A 20,393-nucleotide genomic window follows, 5' to 3' on the forward strand; every position below is an offset into this window, starting at 1 on the left:
CTGGTGGGCGAGGCACACAAGTGGGATCTGTAGCAGGAATAAGACAGTGAAGTAGAAAGTGGTCCACTTCCTAGAGGATGGTCTGTAACCAGTGGTGTATCAAGCGGATGAGAAACCATTCTGGAAAGAATAGTAATAGGTTTTTTGTTTGTTTGTTTTTTTGTTTTTAAAAGGTGTACGAGTCAGGCTGGAGGAAGGCGGGAGTAAATGAGTTTGATAGAAAAGAGCTGATACAGTGTGACCTCACCTTGCTGCAAACCAGAATGTAAGGGGACGTTCATGTCCTCACACTTTGGTGTAGATAACGTGAACTTGCCCAGGCTTGAGTTAACGATTTTTTATTTCCACTTTATTTTAAATCAGGCTGAGGGAGACAAGATTTATGTAAACATGTACTCTTTACATAAAGGACAGAAAAAGCAGAAAAGAAAAACAACCCACGGCGGTGCAGAGGAGGCTACCATGATTACACAAAGTAACCTCCCAAGACCTTTTAAAGGCAATTGGAATAGGAATTTGGGGAGATTATTAAAATTCATTGTTTTTGTTAGTTGAAGAAGACACAGTAAGTTCAAAGAAGCTGAAGCTTTCAGCTGTGTTTGGGCAAGACAACTCAGGAGGTTCGGAATGAGAAAGGAAAAAAATGAATTGATTTCACTGGGTTAAGGCATGAGGCAGGATGGCATACGGTTCCGAGAGGGAATGAACACAAGAGAGGTAATCTACTTTACACGGCCAAACCTGCACAGCGCGCACACGTATCATGTTTTTAACGATTTTCACCTATAAAAATGTCACATTGGAAAACGTTCCCCCTTTTCTGTTTCTCTTCAAAAGGGAACCAGGGAGGGGTGAAAGCCAGACGGCAATCCGACCGATGGCTTATTCATCCTTTGGCTTCTAAGGGGAGCGGTTCTAAGCTAGTGAATCTGTGACCCTGTGTACCTAAGGCAAAGGCATCGTGTTATTTGGCCTCTCTTTTATGGATCTATTTTTCTGTCGTCTTCAGGACAGGATATGCAGGCAGCGTCGAACATGAAAATGGTTTTCCTTCCAACTGGTTCGAAAATAGATGTTTTCTCCCCACACCGAATTCCTACTGAAATCTGTGAGGAGTGCTGGTTGCCTCAGGATATGCCAGGCAGCCGGGGGCCAGTCAGGACTGATGTGAGCCCCTTGGTGCACCAAAGACTTTTGGATGAAGAAAAGCAAAACAAAACGAACACCTGTTGGACCTCGTCAACTCAGTTAAGGAAATTCCTGCTGCCAGAGAAGTAAGATCAGGCCCTTTATCCTTACCCTTCTGGGAACTTAGTATTTTTGGGGCTTGCACGACTTCTATTAGAAAGGGTTTCCTTTCGAATGTTGCTCGTGAAGTTACCACCTTTAGCAATTAAGCTTCTGTCAGTTTAGTTGGTTTCAGTTACATAGACCACGATCCAAGTCAAAGCTAAGTGGATTCTGGATCTAGAAACTGACTGACCCAGTTAGTTCCTACAGGGCATCTGTCTTGTTTACCAGTGGACACTAGCTGGCACATTTGGGAGCCAAAAGGATTCTCTGGGTACGTAAAATCCTGGCACAAAAAGGGCCTACCTTGCTAAGTGCTTCACTCCAAGGAAGACGTGGTGCCTTCTAGAATGTTACCTAGAGACCAATCGGTGTCCCAGCTTGCTAAGACATTCTGGATTTCTGCGGACACTGTCACCTTATATGGGACTGCCAGCTGGCAAGAAAATACATCTTATGGCTGAATATCCCACCACTCTGAAGTCTTTTTCAAGAATTACCAGGACTTGGGAGAAATATATGTGAAAATATTTAATCACCGGATTCTACGTTTAACTAGCACACGACAAACACATCCCGGGCCCCCAGTTGACAAATACTTGCTTAGTTCCCAATACTTCTCTTTCCCATTTAGAAACAGCGACATAGTTACCTCTGCATCTTTGAGGGACGGGCCAGCCAGGTGGTGTTTCAGTGTCACTTGTCGTCTCTTCCTTTGCTCCTTCCCCTCACTGGGGCCCTCACTGGGTCCTTTGACTGTGTGTGGACCCTGATCAAACCCATCCATTCACCTCTGTTCTTTATAGTAAATGTTCTGGGAAACGTTGTGGAAGGAAAAAGAAGTTAGAAACTAAAGCTACTGGTGTGAATGAAGCTTCGGATGACCTGTGGATTTCAAACGTGTCTTTCGTTCCTGACCCCTCGACAGCGTGGACACTTCGGGATCCTGATACATGCACAGCCACGAACGCCTGACCAAAGCACGTCTAGTTTTCATGACACGGTTCCAGGAGCAGGTGGCTGCAGTCCCCGTCTCTGCGGGTGGGTCGTTCCTGGGCCCCACAGGAGAGCACCTGCTGGGCGGCTGCTATCTTTGTCCCTGGGGGGGGGGGGGGGAGCGGGGGAGGGCACGGACACCTGGCAGCGTACACAGCTGCACACACAAAATGGCAGAGAAAGAGCAAGAGCTAGAAGGGTCTGGCTGGCCCAAGTCGCTAGTTGCTTCACCCCGTGGATGAAAGCAAGTGCCTTGTAAGTGTCCGCTATTTACAGTGCTCGGACTGGCCAGACACCCGACGCCCAGGACCACCACGCAACAGGGAACAAGCCAGAACTATGTACAGAATTTACAAGGAAGTTTACACAGTAGTCTACATTCCGTTAATGAGGGGACCTTTGCTTTCATGAAAACGGAGATGTTGGCTCACTGTTCTGTCTTTCTCATCCCAGGAATCGCTGATCGAACCCACACGAACAAATGCTCACACATTCCTTTTTGCCCTCCTGGGATATAGGATTGCATTTTGTTTTTTGGGGAAAAACAAAACAAAACCAAAAAGTGGCACATCACCCTTTGGTGAGATACTATTCCAATTTGTCCGTGAAAGAAATCTTGGAGGTCATTCCCTTCTGGCGTTGTAAATATATTTTGTTTGTTTGACTTGGCGAATTTCAGTTGAGCTCTTTCCTAAGTGAGTATTTATAAAGGAGTCACTGGTTTTGGAAGGATGGGATTTAGTCAGCATTTGTGTATCAGACAGAACGTTTGCCTAAGGAAAGCCTATCCTTGGATCCACAAACCAAACTTGATTCTCCGCACCACAGTTTTCTCCTCCTGGCATTTTCAAGATCTTTCATTGCGTATCATGTGCAACAGAGATGGCACAGGTGACGTGAAAACATGCATCGCTTAGTCAGCAGCATCACCAACCAGTCTGCTGCTTCTGTTTGGCAATATAGACGCTGCAGGCAATAATCCCAGATAACTTCAGCCCAAATGTGTCTTTGCCTGGGTCTGCCTCACAAAGCCGGTACGCGTAACACACGTGACCTCTGATAGTCTACGCTAAGGAACATGAGTGGGAAAAATGAGGGTGTAGTCATCATTGTCAAGTGACAGATGGGATTTCTCCTGGGCCCACACAGGTTACATCTATGACACAGTTTATGTGACAGTTGATGACCCGTGAACACGGGGCCCCCCGTGGGGGGAGCGAGTCCGCACAATTTGGTGCCTGCGCCACCCCTTCAGGAATACAAGAGAGTATGGCTATTTTCATGGCAAAATGACCCCACCTGGTTATAGCTGGATGGTGACCCCTCGATTGTGTCCCTGTGGGAAGCCTCCAGGGATGGGGGCCACATTGAGAGCACTTAGGAACGTCTAGCAATTTTCAGGTACATCATTTCAAACAAGGCGAGGGAGAGAGGTGGAGAAGGAAAGGATTTTTTTTCCCCAGGCACTGGAGGGAGCATGAGGGTGGGGGTGGGGGGACTGGGAGGTGTCCAGAAGAAGGAAGTGGGGACAGAGGTCCTTGACTAGAGATATGTCAGCGTCTCCCTTGTTCAGGCTACCATGGCCTCTAAAATCAAAGCTATTTAATAAGATTTGCCCAATCCTGTGGCTGTGACCCCCTGCACAGCCCAGGGGGACATATGGTGATGTCATCTTGTGCCTGGTGGTAGACGTAGGCTTACTAGTTTCTTATTTTAGCAAAGGTCAAGATAGGAGAATTCAAAACGTCCTATTTTTCTCAGAGAAGCTTTACCTCCAAACTATAAGCATCCAATTCCTAGACTTTTAAGGCAAGATAAAAAAATAATAAAAGTAATTACCTCCATCTTTTTCAAGGAGAATGATCTAAACAGATGAATAAAAAAAATTATTTTGATAAGGAACATAGATCATAGATACTTCCTTTCGAATTGAGCATTGCATCCTTAAGAGCTTTTTAAAGAGCTTTGACAGCAGCGTGATTCCTTCCTGTTAGGCGTCAGCCGAGTCTCCCTTCCAGTGTGTAAAATGCACAGTGGCTCCTGGGTGGTCACTGGGATGGTCACATCCCGTTCTTTCTGGGCATTTCACGCTGGCGAAGCATTTTCCCCCGCCAAGGACTAGTCGGTTTCAAAGTGGATCCCTTCGTCCCCCAGAGGCTGGAGAGTCTCTTGACCAGAGAACTGTGATTGTGCAACTGAAAAACCCTAGATGACAATTTCCCCATAACCTACTAATTTCTTACGAAGCCATTGAGGTCATGTCCGCAGAAGCACAGTCTTTGTTCTTACTCAAGCATATCGTCTGGAGCCATAACCATTTATTTGGGGTTCTGTCTTCTAGAAAGAGGATCTCGGAGCTCTCTCCCCTTGGGGTCATCAGCGGGAATCGGGCCTTCTCTTTCCAGTTAAGACCGTAACGTCTGGCAGCCGACGCCACGGCACCCACCGAGCCCGGCAGGGCCTCGGGGGCGGCGGGGTCACCAGGCCATGCGGTCCCCTTAGTTTTACCCCAGTCCTGATTTAGCATCCGGGGCTCGGGTCCTGAGCACCTCGCCTCCCTCACTGCTTGGTCGTTTGAGGGCTTCCCTCAACCTTGCCAGGGAACACGCGCAATTCTTAGCGACTCGGGCTGAAAAAGAATAAGGAGGCTTTCACCTGCGGCGGGGGACGCGGGGACGCGGGGAGAGGCGGGGCCGGGCGCTCAGGGCCGCCCGGCGGGGGCGTCGGGACCACGGGCTGCCCCGCGGGCGGGAGAGGGCGGAGCCGCCGCGACGGTGCCCCGCGGTGCCCCCCGCGGCCGCGGCTGCCGGAGACGTCGGAGGGCCCAGGGACGCGTCACTGTCGTCCCCGACCACGGGGCCGTCCCGCTTGGAAGCGTTCCTTCGTAGGGGAGGCCTGGCCTCAGGTTGAAGCCTCCGCTTCTCACCGTGGGATGCGGCGCCCGGGCCCGCCGCCCTGAGGTGCTCCCCGCAAGGCACCCGACCGGGCTGCGGCGGCCCGGGGGCGGCCCGGTGCGCGCGCGAAGGAAGCGCAACTGGTTTTCCAGGCCGGAAGTCTCGCCCGCAGGCCGGAAGTGCTCGCCGCCCGCCTTCGCCGTGGCCCCGGCCGGATCCCAGCGGCCGGATCCCAGCGTCCGTCGCACATCCGCCCGCGAGGCTGACAGCAGCTTGGGGTCCCTCAGGGACGCAGCGAAGGGTGCGGTCGGGTGACGGCCTGCAGACGCCCCCGCGAGGCCGGCCCCCCCCCCCCCCCCCGGGCCCCACCGGGCCTCCACCAGGCCTCCACCGGGCCCCGCGGCCTGCACGGCGCCTTCCGCCGCCGCCTGGGCTCCCCTTCGCCCCCTTCTTCCTGGAAACCTGGACCTTGTCAATGGCTTTGTGGTTGTTTTTTTTTTTTCTTTTGAGATCCTGGCAATTTGGGTGTTTTTGGCAGCACGAGAGCGTCTCAGTTTCCCAGGAGGCGGAGGCCCGCTCGGGGGCGGCCGCTGCTGCTCCTCACTCTGGTTTAAAGAAGTCCAGGAAGAGGCTCCGGGGCGGGTGGGAAGGGCGGCCCAGGGGTGCGCGCCTCGGCTGTCCCGGCGGCGCCCGGGTCGGCGGGGACATGGCGGCGACGGCTCTGAGGGCGCCGGGCCGGACCTCGGCAGACGGGGAAACACGGAGTGTGCGTGTGCGTGCGTGCGTGTGTGCGTGTGCGTGCGCGCGTCTTGTTGCCGGAAGTACACGTGGTGCGGGGACACAATGGACAGCGAGACCTCACCTGGGCGGGCGGCCGAACGTCTTACCTCGGGAGGCAGCGGCGCGGCAGCGGCGGCGGCCGTGGGTCGGGGCGAGGCGCGGGCGCGCGTGACCCGGGCCGCCGGGCCGCCCCTCAGTGGACATAGTAAAGCCAGTAGACGACGTTAAAGAGGGAGAAGGTGATGGGGAAGAACATTCGGGACCACTTGTCTATGGAGTTCACGTCCGTCAGGTCGGGGATCTTGACCTTGAGCTGCGACGCCCGCCGCCGGATGCGGCCCTTGCCGTGCGCGCCCAGCCGGTCGGGGGCGCGGCCGTAGGCGTCGCGGCTGCTGAGCGGCCGGCGGAACTGGACGCTGGCGCTGTCGAAGGCGAACACGCCGGCTGCCTGGGGCTCGCTGGCGCCCGTCAGCACCTCGGAGCCGCTCGCCTCGGTCCGCAGCTCCAGGGCGCTCAGCAGGATGTTGCCGTGCGCGTCCACCTGAGGGAGAGGGACACGTCAGGCCGCCGCCCCGACCCGCTGCCGACCCCGCCTGGCCTCGCGGCCCGTCCCCGTCCGCCCGCCTCCCGCCGCGGTCCGTCCCACGTCTGCCTGTCCGACCGCTTCCCGCTGCGGCCTCTCTGACTCATCACCCACCTTGGTCGGTCCGTCTAAGCCATCACCGTCCACAGCTGCCTGTCTGTCCGTCCGTCCAAGCCATCACCGTCTACAGCTGCCTGCCCATCCGTCTAAGCCATCACCGTCCACAGCTGCCTGTCCGTCCATCCATCCAATCCATCACCGTCTACAGCTGCCTGTCCGTCTGTCCGTCTAAGCCATCACAGTCTACAGCTGCCTGTCCGTCCGTCCGTCTAAGCCACCAGCGTCTACAGCTGCCTGTCCGTCCGTCTGTCTAAGCCATCACCGTCCACAGCTGCCTGTCCGTCCGTCTGTCCAATCCATCACCGTCTACAGCTGCCTGTCCGTCCGTCCGTCTAAGCCATCACTCCTCTACAGCTGCCTGTCTGTCCGTCCAAGTCACTACCGTCTACAGCTGCCTGTCCGTCCGTCCGTCTAAGCCATCACCGTCTACAGCTGCCTGTCCGTCCGTCCGTCCAAGCCATCACCGTCTACAGCTGCCTGTCCGTCCGTCTAAGCCATCACCGTCTACAGCTGCCTGCCCATCCGTCCGTCTAAGCCATCACTGTCCACAGCTGCCTGTCCGTCCATCCATCCAATCCATCACCCGTCTACAGCTGCCTGTCCGTCTGTCCGTCTAAGCCATCACAGTCTACAGCTGCCTGTCCGTCTGTCCGTCTAAGCCATCACAGTCTACAGCTGCCTGTCCGTCCGCCCGTCTAAGCCATCACTCCTCTACAGCTGCCTGTCCATCCGTCCAAGCCATCACCCGTCTACAGCTGCCTGTCCGTCCGTCCGCCTAAGCCACTACCGTCTAAGCTGCCTGTCCGTCCGTCCAATCCATCACCGTCTACAGCTGCCTGTCCGTCCATCTGTCTAAGCCACCACCGTCTACAGCTGCCTGTCCGTCCGTCCGTCTAAGCCATCACCCCTCTACAGCTCCCTGTCCGTCCGTCCATCTAAGCCATCACCCCTCTATAGCTGCCTGTCCGTCCATCCATCTAAGCCATCACTGTCTACAGCTGCCTGTCCGTCCGTCCGTCTAAGCCATCACCGTCTACAGCTGCCTGTCTGTCCGTCCGTCCAAGCCATCACCGTCTACAGCTGCCTGTCCGTCTGTCCGTCTAAGCCATCACAGTCTACAGCTGCCTGTCTGTCTGTCCGTCTAAGCCACTACCGTCTACAGCTGCCTGTCCGTCTGTCCGTCCAATCCATCACCGTCTACAGCTGCCTGTCCGTCCGTCCGTCTAAGCCACCACCGTGTACAGCTGTCTGTCCGTCCGTCCGTCTAAGCCATCACTGTCTACAGCTGCCTGTCTGTCCGTCCGTCTAAGCCATCACCCCTCTACAGCTGCCTGTCCGTCCGTCCAAGCCATCACCCGTCTACAGCTGCCTGTCCGTCCGTCCGTCTAAGCCACTACCGTCTACAGCTGCCTGTCCGTCCGTTCAATCCATCACCGTCTACAGCTGCCTGTCCGTCCATCCGTCTAAGCCACCACCTGGCTACCCTCCATCTATTTAATCCATCACCTGTTCGTCTAACGCCTCTGTCGTGGCCGCCTGCACCCGTCTGTCTGTCCACCACTTACCAATCCGCCGTTTCTCCCAGCACCTACCACCTCCCCAGCGGCTGCCTAGCCCCCCATCTGATCTCCTATAACCCGCACATGGTTCTAGGTGTGTCTACTCATGTAAACAGATCACTTCTAAATAGCCCACTGGTGCTTGTTACAAAAGTGGCACATAGAAAGATGGAGAACTACAAACAGCAAACAAAAAATAAGAGAAATTTATAATTTCACCTTCAGAGTTCATTACTTTTGAAAAAAATTTTTAAGATTTTATTTATTCGTGAGAAACAGAGAGGCAGAGACACAGGCAGGGGGGAGGCAGGCTCCACGTAGGGAGCCCGACGTGGGACTTGATCCCGGGACCCCGGGTCAGCCCTGGGCCAAGGCAGCCGCCTCACTGCCGACCCCCTGGCGCCCCTGGGGTTCCACCCTTTCTGTGTCCTGTGCCCTCCGGTTCGCACGCACTTCCAAGCACAGGCTCACTGGGAACACTCGGCCTTGCCATCGGCTCGGGTCAATTAACAGGGTGCCTGGCCCTGTTCCCATTGACGCCACCCCGCCCGGTGACCGCTGGCAGGGACTCCACCGCCTGGGTTCCGCTGCTGCGGGGGCCGCCCGGTGACCGCTGGGGGCCTCCCGGTGAGAGCTGGGGATCGCCGGTGACCGCTGGGAGCCGCCCGGGTGACAGCTGGGGACCGCCCGGTGACAACTGGGGGCCGCCCTGTGACAGCTGGGGGCCGCCCGGTGCCCGCCAGCGGGGACGCCGTCGCCCGGGTCGCGCTGCTGCCGGGGGCCGAGGCCCACTGCGCTTCGCCGCGCGGCAGGAACAGGCCCGCGGGGGCCACCCCCGAGGACCCCGCGCCCCTAAGGCCACCTTGCCCGCTGTAGGGTCAGGGGTCAGGCGGGGTGACCTTCGCGTCTGCACCCCTACTCCCGGCTGCGCCTCCAGCCCAGGACCGACCGCAGACCTCCCGGGAGTCGTCCCCGCTGCGCCCGGGGCGTGAAGTCCTCGCGGGCTGATGGGGCTCCAGAGCGCGGTCCAAGCAACTCCCCCGAGGCCGGTGCCTGGCGCCACCGCAGGGAGCTCACATCCCCGAGAGCAGCTCCGTGGAGCGCACCCCTCCTGCCCCGCGCCCTGGCCTCAGGCTCCCGCCGCTGCTGCGCCCAGATCGCGCCCGGGGCGCCTGGGGTCCAGGCTTTCGTGCTCCCCCCCCCCCCCCCCCCCCCAGAAAGAACCGCCTCGCAGGCCTTGGCTGCCCCCGCAGAAGGACGCTGCTGGCCCTCGGCTTAGAGGCGGCTGGAGAGCCGGGGACGAGGCCGGGGGCTCCCCTGCCACCTGCAAGCGCTGGCTCCAGCCGGGGCACCCGCGGAGCACCCGCTGTCGCCTCCCCCGCAGGCCTACCGGCCTCTATATTCAGGAGTTACTATGTAGGGACACTGGGGTTCCTGGGTCTTACTACACGACTGAGTCCCGGTGCTGCTTCTAGCGACACTGAAATAGCTGACGTCACCCTGGGTCAGCAGGTAGGGAAACAGGCCCCCAGAGCTTAAGCAAGTGGCCTGCGTGCCAGTGAACAAAGTGCTCGGTTGGGGTCACCATGCAGGACGTTCTTTGCCTTCAGTATAACTTCCCTCCTGTTTGCATGTTAACGTACTTCCTTTGAGGCTCAGCTGAAGTCCTCCTTCTTGCGTCAACCTGTGTACCTGCCCTGATTCTAGCGACTTCAAACACCAGCTCCTGGGCAGCCCCGGTGGGTGGCTCAGCGGTTTAGCGCCGCCTTCCTCCCCGGGCCTGATCCTGGGGTCCCAGGATCGAGTCCCACGTCGGGGTCCCTGCTTCTCCCTCTGCCTGTGTCTCTGCCTCTCTCTCTCTAGGTCTCATGAATGAATAAATAAAATCTTAAAAAAAAAAAAAAAAACAAAAAAAAACCCTTCCTGTCTCTCAGCAAACGATACTGAGTGCTTACTATGTGCCAGGCACGGTGCTAGGTGTCCAAGTGTGCATGTGTGCGCATGAATGAAAAGTCACGCCTATGTAAGTGTATGGCAGGGTTGAAGTGACGAGCAGAGTGCTGAATGCTCTAGAAAGGGGACAAGGTCCTTAGAAGATAATCGTGGTGCACGTGTGACACTTCAGCCAAGAGAGTCCTGGAGCATGGATTTTGTCCCTGAGATAATAATCTCCTCGGAGATACAGGAGTCAGACGTAATCTTGGGAATGACAAGAGTTTTTAACCACTGCTAAGTGCCACGGCGTGGACCATGATGAGGGGCTCATGGGAGTCTGGGGGTCAAGGAAGGCTTCCTGAAGGAGGTGCGGCTGGTCCCGGGCCTTGAGGGATGGGCGCAAGAACAGCAGATTGCCAGCTGAAACCTGGGTTGCATCCTGGCTTTGTTAGGAAGTCTGTTTCTTCGTCTATAAATAAAAGGTTTTCTCTAAGTAATCTGGAGGGTTTGTGCCCAACTTTTGAGTCTTTATTGTGAATAATATTCTAGGCAGAGGACACAGCATACTAAAAACCAAACCAAAAACAAAACAAAACAAAAACCCTCCAAAGACCTTGTAAAATTGCTTCCCTTGATCTGGACCGTATGCATCATTAAGTTACATTATTACAAAATCTCCCTAAATAAACAAATTACTGGAATTGAGGGTCAGCCAGGGAAGCACACGGGTGCCCCTCACGGCACAGGAGTCAGGCAAAGCTAACATTTTACTGAGCTGTGCCGGGTAACTGCGGTACAGGCTCACAGGCATCTGTAAATCGCGTGGGTCTGAGTCCGTGCCAGGCCGCCGGAGTGTTTCGGCCCCTCGCGGCCTGGCTGGAGGCCGTGCAGTCGGGCCTGCGAGCACGCGTGCAGGGCGCCGCTTCACGGTGCAGCTGGACCCGCGCGGGGCTTCCCGTGGGGGAAATCCGGTGCAGGCGAGAGCTAGGCCCTGCCTCCGTGTCTCCCACGCAGCCCACAGCTTCTCCTAAAAGCCACGGTGTAGATCGCGGGTGCGTGCGCGTGACGCCGTGCTCGTGCCCCCCCAACTTTCCGTAGCTTCGTGCACCCCCCCAGCCTTCCGTAGCCTCATGCGCCCCCCAGCTTTCCGCAGCCTCGTGCCCCCCAAGCTTTCGGCAGCCTCATGCCCCCCCCCAGCTTTCCGCAGCCTCATGCCCCCCCCCAGCTTTCCGCAGCCTCGTGCCTCCCCAGCCTTCCGCAGCCTCGTGCCCCCCCAGCCTTCCGCAGCCTCGTGCCCCCCCAGCCTTCCGCAGCCTCGTGCCCCCCCAGCCTTCCGCAGCCTCGTGCCCCCCCAGCCTTCCGTAGCCTCATGCGCCCCCCAGCTTTCCACAGCCTCGTGCCCCCCCAGCTTTCCGCAGCCTCCGGCACCCCCCAGCCTCCGGCAGCAGCGTCCCCGGGGGCGCCGGCGGGTTCCTGGCTGGCCCCGCCCTCGCCCCCGCCCTCGGGAGAAGGGGGCTTTCCCTCCAGCTCAGCCGCAAGCGCCCCCGGGTCCTTGCATCGCCCTGGGCACAGCCTCCCCAAACACACATGCACGGGCACGGCCCCTTGTCTTCTCACCTCTGGGGGTGGGGGTAGGCACAAGGTGGCCCAGGTGGCCCAGCTCACATCTGCCCTGCCCGGGGCAGCCGAGGCCGCGGTCCCCCACCTTCCAGCAGGGGAGAGGCAGCTGCACGCCCGGCGCGGGATTGCAGGGGCACGTGCACCCCCGAGCCTTCCTCCGGCCGCGCTGGGCTCCCTGGGCACCTGGACGCTCGCTGCCAGACTCCTGTTGCCACGGAGGGCGGGACTGGCCACGCCGTCCCCATCCCCGTTCCCGGGAGAGACAGGAGGGGACCAGCACTGACCCCCCTCGTGCCCTCCCACTGCCCCCCCCCCCCCCCCCCGCCCCGGGCCTGCCTGGGAGGAGGACAGGCCACTGGCTCCGCGGCGTCTGCAGCTGCTTCCCTCCCTGGCTGCTTACAGCGAAGGAAGGCGCAGGCCGAGGGATGCACCTGTCGATGTCCACCCTGCTCGTGCTCAGGAGCGAGGCCACCGGCCGTTCGGGGCTTCCAGGGCTGGGGGGCCCACATCAGTCGCAACCGGGGGGCAAATGACTACACTGTACTAACTACACAGTCCTCAAACCAACATCACTGATTTTTTTGTTTTTAAGTGTAGAGCCCCACTGAACCTAAACTTGGAGCGAATGAATACACTCCTTAGAACGACTTCCCGAGGGTGGACCGAGAACCTTCCCTTCCCCTTCAGCCGCAGGATCAGAACAAGCCTGGGCCCACTAGGAGCAGGAGCTGGGACTGAGGCTTCGATCCGCCCCCAGGACCCACTGACTGTTCATCCTCGCCTCACTCCCTCTTAGGGACGTGCACTTTATGCACTAGGGGAGGCAATTTCAGCTGTACCACGGATAAACATTCAAAATGCTAATCATTCATTCATCCCTCATTCATTTTTTCAGTGTTTACTGAGTGCTCACCATGCGTCAGGCGCTATTCCAGACACTGATGCTGAGATCGGCCCCTCCCTAAGTAAGAGGACATCCCGTCCCACATTTTAGAAACTTAGATCTCAAGTAATCAAGCCCCTTAATGTCACACTCTCCTGCACACGTCCTGGGACGCCCTTCACCTCTGATTGGTTCTAACTAGTTTCCTCAGACGAATACTGTGATGTTTCAAACTTAGGTTATTAATTTTTTTCCAACAGACTTTCTGAATTTGCTCCTTTGTGAACACGAGATCCGCTCTCTGCCCGCAAAACCTTTCTCTAACCTTCCTCCTGAAGGCGTCCTTGAAGCCTGCTGACCACATATCAGGGAAAGCTGTGTAAGGACCCGGGCGGGGGGGGGGGGGGGGGGCAACAGTCCAGCTGCTGCCTGGTGAGCCCTCGCCTTCCTTCGTGCAGTACAGTGCTCCCCAACCACACTATCTTGGTGTTAAGTTCTGGGAAGATAGTGACCAAACACACAGAGTTCCTCAACTATTGGCATTTACATTCTTAAGGAGGAAAACCAGCAATACCCTCCTACCTTCTAAAATTAGTGAAAAAAAAAAAAATGGATAGCATTACGAAGAAAATAAAGTAACTATGCATCTTGCTTTTAGCGTATTAGGAAACAAATAGGCAGCATACTAACTTGGTGATTTGGGGCATGTTTTTCTTTACATTCATGCTCAGATTTCATTATAATGAGTGAAAAAATTATAGTGCATGTTTATTTTCTCCTGGACCTTACTGCTGAACAACCTACACGATAGCTCTGCAAGGAGGTTTAAAGGCTTCTTGGGATCCCTGGGTGGCGCAGCGGTTTGGCGCCTGCCTTTGGCCCAGGGCGCGATCCTGGAGACCTGGGATTGAATCCCACGTCGGGCTCCCGGTGCATGGAGCCTGCTTCTCCCTCTGCCTGTGTCTCTGCCTCTCTCTCTATCTCTCTGTGACTATCATAAATAAATAAAAATTAAAAAAAAAAATAAAGGCTTCTTAATCTAAAAATAGAGCAGAACTCTTCTTAGCCAACTTGTTCCTCCCCCCGGGGTGTCCCAAAAGAATGTTGCTCTAAGAGGCAAGGACTTCATCTTACGCACTACTGTTTTCCCAGAGGTAAGTGCGTGGCACAGAAGCATTCCATAAATATCTAATGCAGGCATGAATGAATGAATAACAGTACAGGTGGTAAAGGGCATGCTGGTAAACCGTGGCTGTCGCCTAGTTGTTTAGTCTAGCTCTAGTCTAGACACAGCTGTGAAGGTGTCCTGTAGATGTGACATTTCCCATCAGTTACTGTAAGTGGAGGAGATTCCACTTGATGATGTGGGTGGCCTTCGGCCTACCACGGGAAAGTATTTAGAGCAAAACCTGAAGTCTCCTGGAGAAGAACTTCTGCCTGGATTTCCAGCCTGCCCTACAGATTTCCCACACACGGTTGTAGGATCCAAGTGCTTGAAGTGAATCCCTTCCCGTATGCCTGCTGATTCTGTGCCTCCTGGCTCTGCTTCCCTGGACAACGCTGACTGATACACAGGCCGTGGCAAAGACCATGAGCCTGGTATTCAGACTAGGATGTCGCTATGATGGCCACATGGCTTCCCTCAACGGAATCCTGAGCAAACCTACAAATTCACTTTCTAGCCTGGGGCTGGCCTTTGTCCCACTCCTTCCATCTCACTCACCACCTCCTTCCCTCCATCCCCAACATCCTCAACCGGTGCCTTAGGCCGCAAGAAATGTTGCCTCTCACTGAATTGAGCTGTACTGGATATTTTCAATATGTAAATATAGCAGAACTCCTTTCAGTGTAATGGGAATAAATATGAGCTTGTTTTCGGTGGCAGTTTTAGAGCCCCGTTGAGAAATACCTCTGGGCGCAATCTCCTTTGCAAACAGAAAGTGATTTCCTTCTTGCTAGCCAATTCAATCAGATTCACATTTGCTGGGTGGTTCTGAAGAACAGCACAGGAAGCCAAGGAACGTGATGCTCATGCGGAAGGAGCTCCCTTCAGAAGCCCACAGTCTGTTTAATTGAGGTTGTCCGGGCGAGTGGCTGCCTTCACCTGGAGGGCGCAGACTCGCACCTCTGTCCATCCTGCTCACAGCACGTACCACGGCTGCACGGTTGCCATAGTCATCAGCTCTCCCTGGGGCTGCCAAATGCCAATCCCTCAGTCTCCAATTCCTGAGACTTTTTGGTTCAGTGGTGGGGGGGGGGGGGGAGGAGGGGGAGAAGGAGAGGCTTTGCTGGAGGTGACTTACATGTCTCTTTGCCGTGTCCTGACAACTAGTGGTAGAGGAGGAGATTTTAACGTTGTTTCAAGAAGCTATAGAAGATTAAGTACAAGCCTACAGAAATGTAAACAAATCCACACTCTATTATTTAGGAAACAGAGACGGGACATAAAAGATAAATGAAACAATTGGCAATTTTCCAGAACGATACTCAGGTAGCTAAATTTATCCTGCATCCCTTTCTTTGCCTCGTTTCTCCCATTCAGTGTCTGAGCAGATCCTAATGGCTTTACTCTTGAACACACCCTGATTCTGACCCCTCTTCCCCATCATCATGTCTTGCTGCATAATCTGTCTTCCTCTTTCCAGGAACAAGGCCCTGTGGCCTTTTCTCCACATAGCACCTGGAATGGTACCTAAAAAATGTAAACCACACCGTGTCTCCTCTGTTTAAATCTAGCTACTTCACAAGACAGAATAAAATCCAGATTTCTTGCCCAAATCCGCAAAGCACTGTGTGACCAGAGCTCCTACAGGACCTCTGCCCTCACTTCCTACGGCTCTGAACCTTCAGCTCCCTGCTCCACCCACACTGGTCCTTTGTTGGCTGTCCCCTGATGCTCCTAAGTGCTCAGGGCATTGTCACCTGCTGTTTCTTCTGGAATGATCTTGCTCAGACTGTACCCTGACTAGCTCCTCACCATTTTCTTCACCACAATTGGCATCCTTTGCCATTGTATCATGTTTTTATTTACGCATTTCTTATTCAACTGAAATGTACACCCCCGGAGGGCAGCTGCTCTATTGTTGCTGTTGTTGCTCATCACTGTACACCCTCCTGCTCTTCTGGAAAAGAGGCTGATACTGCTAAGGAGGGGCGGAGTAAATGTCTACACAATGAGGAACTGAAACTCAGACTTGGAGTCGTCTGTCTGAACTCTGAGTTTCAATGGCCAAGGATACGTAAGCGGCTAGGATCTCTCGAGTGCTGATTCTCGGACACGAATGTGCATCTGTATCTATTGGGAAGCTTGTTCAAAATAAAAGTTTGAGCTCATTTCATTCTAAATGAAGGTCTTCCCAGTCAGCATTTTACACCCGCATTCCAAGAGTCCTGGCTGACTTTGGTGTGCCTAAAAATCCATAAAGAAGCTTATTTCAGACAGCTAAGGCTTAATTACAAATATGCACATCAAGCCTGAGAGATACATGACATGAAGGCTGGGGGGTAATTTCTTAGGTTGATGTTAGTGAGAATTTATTGAACTGCGAAGAGAGATGATAGAAACAAGAAAACAGAAACTACTTTATACGTAGGAGTATTTTATACACTACTAGGGAGTCCCAATTTTGGAGATGAATGCTTTTTATAATTAAATATAAAATGCATTACAAGCAGCAAATTCACTGAATTCTGAATGATGCAAATAAAGGCCATTTTTCAAATTCATCTTCAGTGAATCTCTTTAAAATATTCATCCAAAATCTCTTTGGTACCCATCATTCGCTTCAATGTGGATGGAACTGGAGGGTGTTATGCTGAGTGAAGTAAGTCAATCAGAGAAGGACAATCAACATATGGTTTCACTCATACGGGGAATACAAAAAATAGTGAAAGGGATTATAAAAAGGAGGGAAAATGAGGGGGGAAAAATTAGGAAAAATAGGAGAGACTCCTAACTCTGGGAAATGAACAAGGGGTAGTGGAAGAGGAGGCAGGCGGGGGGATGGGGTGACGGGGTGACTGGGTGACAGGCACTGAGGGGGGCGTGTGATGGGATGAGCACTGGGTGTTATACTATATGATGGCAAATCGAACATATATAAAATCTCTTTGGTAAGGTTTCCTTCAGGTAAATAAAAGAGTGCTTTTTGGTCACTTTGGTAATCATTACTTTTCACATAGTGGAAAAGGAGATATTTAAAATGTGTGATGTCAATGTGCATATGAATGTCTTGGGGTTTGTGGGATACTACACTTATGTAGATGAGTCCTTGTTACTATGTACATTAGGTGTGATCTTACTGTACCAGCCGTTGGTCGATTCCTAAGATAATCAAGAAAGTACTTCTATACTTTATTCCTCCCAACTAAAGAATATTATGAAGTACAGACAGAGTGAAGTTATCAATCACTTTAGATTCTAATATAGAGATTTTAGGAGAAGGGGTTGCTGAAAAAATTATCAGGGCACCTGGGTGGCTCAGTTGGTTAAGAGTCCTACTCTTGATTTTGGCTCAGGTCATGATTTCAGGGTTTTGGGATTGAGCCCTGTGTAGCTCCACATCATGTCAGACTCTGTGTTGGGCATGGAGTATGCTTAAGATTTTCTCTCTCAGGGATCCCTGGGTGGTGCAGCGGTTTAGTGCCTGCCTTTGGCCCAGGGCGCAATCCTGGAGACCCGGGATCGAATCCCACATCAGGCTCCCGGTGCATGGAGCCTGCTTCTCCCTCTGCCTATGTCTCTGCCTCTCTCTCTCTCTCTCTCTGTGACTATCATAAATAAATAAAAAATTAAAAAAAAAAAGATTTTCTCTCTCTTCCCCTCTGCATCTCCCCCATCCCTCTCTAAAAAAAAAAAAGGTATCAACACAGGCTGAAAGATAATACACACTTATTGTCACCACTGACTACCCCTAATCAAAATAAATGTCTTTCATTAAGAAATATGTAATATATATATATATATATATATATATATATATATATTATATATATATCTTTAAATTTTGAAAGATACCAAACAGTTCTCACTTTAGGAGAGGCTTCAAAATTTTCTTTTCTAACAAAAGGCATATAATAGGAAAAAAAGTTTCCAATTACACATGAATTTTAAGAGTATCCTGTTTGGCTTTGTAATAATTCATTAGTTCACTTATTAGTTTAAAAGTCATTTAAGGGGGATCCCTGGGTGGCTCAGCGGTTTAGCGCCTGCCTTTGGCCCAGGGTGTGATCCTGGAGTCCCAGGATCGAGTCCCGCGTCGGGCTCCCGGCATGGAGCCTGCTTCTCCCTCTTCCTGTGTCTCTGCCTCTCTCTCTCTCTCTCTCATAAATAAATAAATAAATCTTTAAAAAAACAAATAAAGAAAAGTCATTTAAGTGCCTTATTTGTGCCAGGCTCTATGACAGGCATTGGAATCCCGGAAATGGAAGATACAGTGTCTGCATTCAAGGCCTATTCTGTTTTTCTTTATAGCATTTATTATTATCTGGCATCATAAGTGTGTTTGTGGGTGCCATGTTCGTTGAGTGTGATGTATTTGTATTATGATGTTTATTGTCTTTCTTTGTCATCCAAATAAAAGGTTTTGTTTTATTAATTGCTGACTACAACCAGTGCGTAGAGAATATTCCCATAGTATTCCCTCATTAAATATTTGTTAAATATTTTTCAAATTAAAAAAAGAAAGGCAAGCATAATGTGCAGTGGAAAGGAGGAGCACCAACCTAGCATGACAAGTGAGGGAAGACAAAAGTCAAGAGGTGAATTCTGGGGAACACGCGAAAGTTACTGAAGAGTGAAGACACGGCAATTTGGGAAACCTGTGAGTGGTACTTCTGGAACAAAGACTGTGTTGGTGAAGGGCAGAGAGAGGAGGAATGAAGCAGAAGAGGAAAGCAGAACTGAGATCACAGTGGGCGCTGGATCCCACATTAAGGAGAATGGATATTTTCCTTCAAGCAGAATCTAAATCCATAATCTCTGGATTATGGTGGATGCCTAATGGTTCGATCTGATTCCATCCCACTTTCTTCTTCTCACATTACCTGACATTCCTTGGTGCATGTGCTTGAGGTGGGCCTAACTGCATCTTTGAGACTCCAGGGGCAGGCATGTGACCTGGACCTGGGCATCTAGTGTTTTCCATCTTCCTGGTCAGAGAGATTGATTTCTGCATGACAATATGACTCACGTTGATCCAAAAGACTCAATCCTAAGACTTTTTTTTTGTAACTCTTGGGTGTAAGATAGCACTTTTGGGTTAGGGTTGTAGAGCTCTGAACCTGTAAACCTGAGCATTTTGGAACCACCATGAGGGATGGGTCTACCGAAATTAAAGCCAATATAAGGGAAATCAAAGTTAAGAGATGAAGACAGATGCTTCCTGATGACATTGTTTAGTATACAGGCACGTGTGAAATTACAACCATTTACAGACCCTCCAGTTGTATGTGGCAAAAACCCCCACCTTGTTTTCAAGCTTGTTAAATAAATTCAATTTCTTTCTCATTTACAAAAGATTCGTAGCTGTTTGGGTATAGAAGAAAATGGACACTAGATGCAAGAGAGAAAAATGAGAGAGAAAGAGAGCGAGAAAGACGGAGAAGGAGGGAAGGAGAGAGGAAGGAGACTGATTTTGAAATTCCTTGAATGGAAAATGAGACTGCTGAAGCATCTAGAGACTAGTTACATTAAGCCAACACTGGAGAAGAAGGCATGAACTGAGCCAGATTTGGACAGAGATTTGAGGGCTAAAGAAGTTCATCAACTGCTAACACAGGCTGTCATTAGAAATCAAACGTCCTGCCTGAATTTCTCTGAAATCCAAGATACTAAGTCAGAAATGTGAAAACTTCATCAAAGGCTGAGAGAAGTGTTCTAGTTGGCCTGAGGACAAGGCAGCGATGTGGGGTGGGGCCTGAGCTCAAAGGCTAATGTAGGTATCCATTTGTTTCAAGCTAGTTTTAAGGAAAGAGCTGTTGACCCTTAGGATGCCTGTTTTCACAGGCATTATGTGTCCTGGAATTCATCACGGCACAGAGCTGATTTCCATATAGAAAGTTGTCTGAAAGTGTAATTGTCTAAAAGTGTCTGAAGATGTAGATAACACACCACAGAGAATAGGCATGGAAGAAAAGAGGCCAGGTTACGGTGTCAATATCTGATTCTGAAGGGAAATTCTATGTCTCACCGTCTGGGGTGGCAATGGTGTGTTTGGTGTGAATTTTTGGCAGATCCCACTGGTGTTCCACCATGACTTCAAATGATTTTGAATCAGTATCTGACTATAGAATGCCCATGCAACCATTCTACCTTAGGTGGATCTCTTTGCAAGTGGCAGGTATGTTGCCAACCGACACAACCACGTATATGCCAGGTTAATGTAATAGTGGCCCAGAGCAGCTTACTTACAGCCTACTTACACTGTGAAATCTATCTTTCCAAACTCCGAATACCATCTCTAGCTTCAAATGATGCCTGAGGGGTTCATAAATCTACAGTCTTTATCACCTTGGAGGTTGAAACTCTCCTAATGTCTGGATTCAGCATCTGTACTCCTATAAAAAGATGCTTCAGTGCAGCTGGTGGAAATATAAATCAAGGCAAAGCAAGCACTTCTGAAGCTTCAGTACAGATAACACTTGACATGACTGTCCGGCCAAGGCTATCAAAAGTAATGTGTAATAAATGAATTATGCCACGCTGTGGCCTATGGTACCAAGGCAAATATTAG

At 52.2% G+C, this 20,393-nt stretch overlaps 1 protein-coding gene across 1 annotated transcript in view; it reads right to left on the reverse strand.

Moving 5' to 3' along the window:
- Positions 1-5,670: 5,670 nt before the first annotated feature.
- GABRB1 (gamma-aminobutyric acid type A receptor subunit beta1) overlaps positions 5,671-20,393 on the reverse strand; it is a 360,466-nt gene continuing 345,743 nt past the window's right edge. Inside the window, exon 9 of the mRNA XM_072749077.1 lies at positions 5,671-6,501. Coding sequence (XP_072605178.1) covers positions 6,154-6,501 — 348 coding nt within the window. The 3' untranslated portion in view covers positions 5,671-6,153. The remainder of the gene's footprint in view (positions 6,502-20,393) is intronic.

This window comes from Vulpes vulpes, chromosome 2 (assembly GCF_048418805.1).
Source record: "Vulpes vulpes isolate BD-2025 chromosome 2, VulVul3, whole genome shotgun sequence".
NCBI lineage: Eukaryota > Metazoa > Chordata > Mammalia > Carnivora > Canidae > Vulpes > Vulpes vulpes.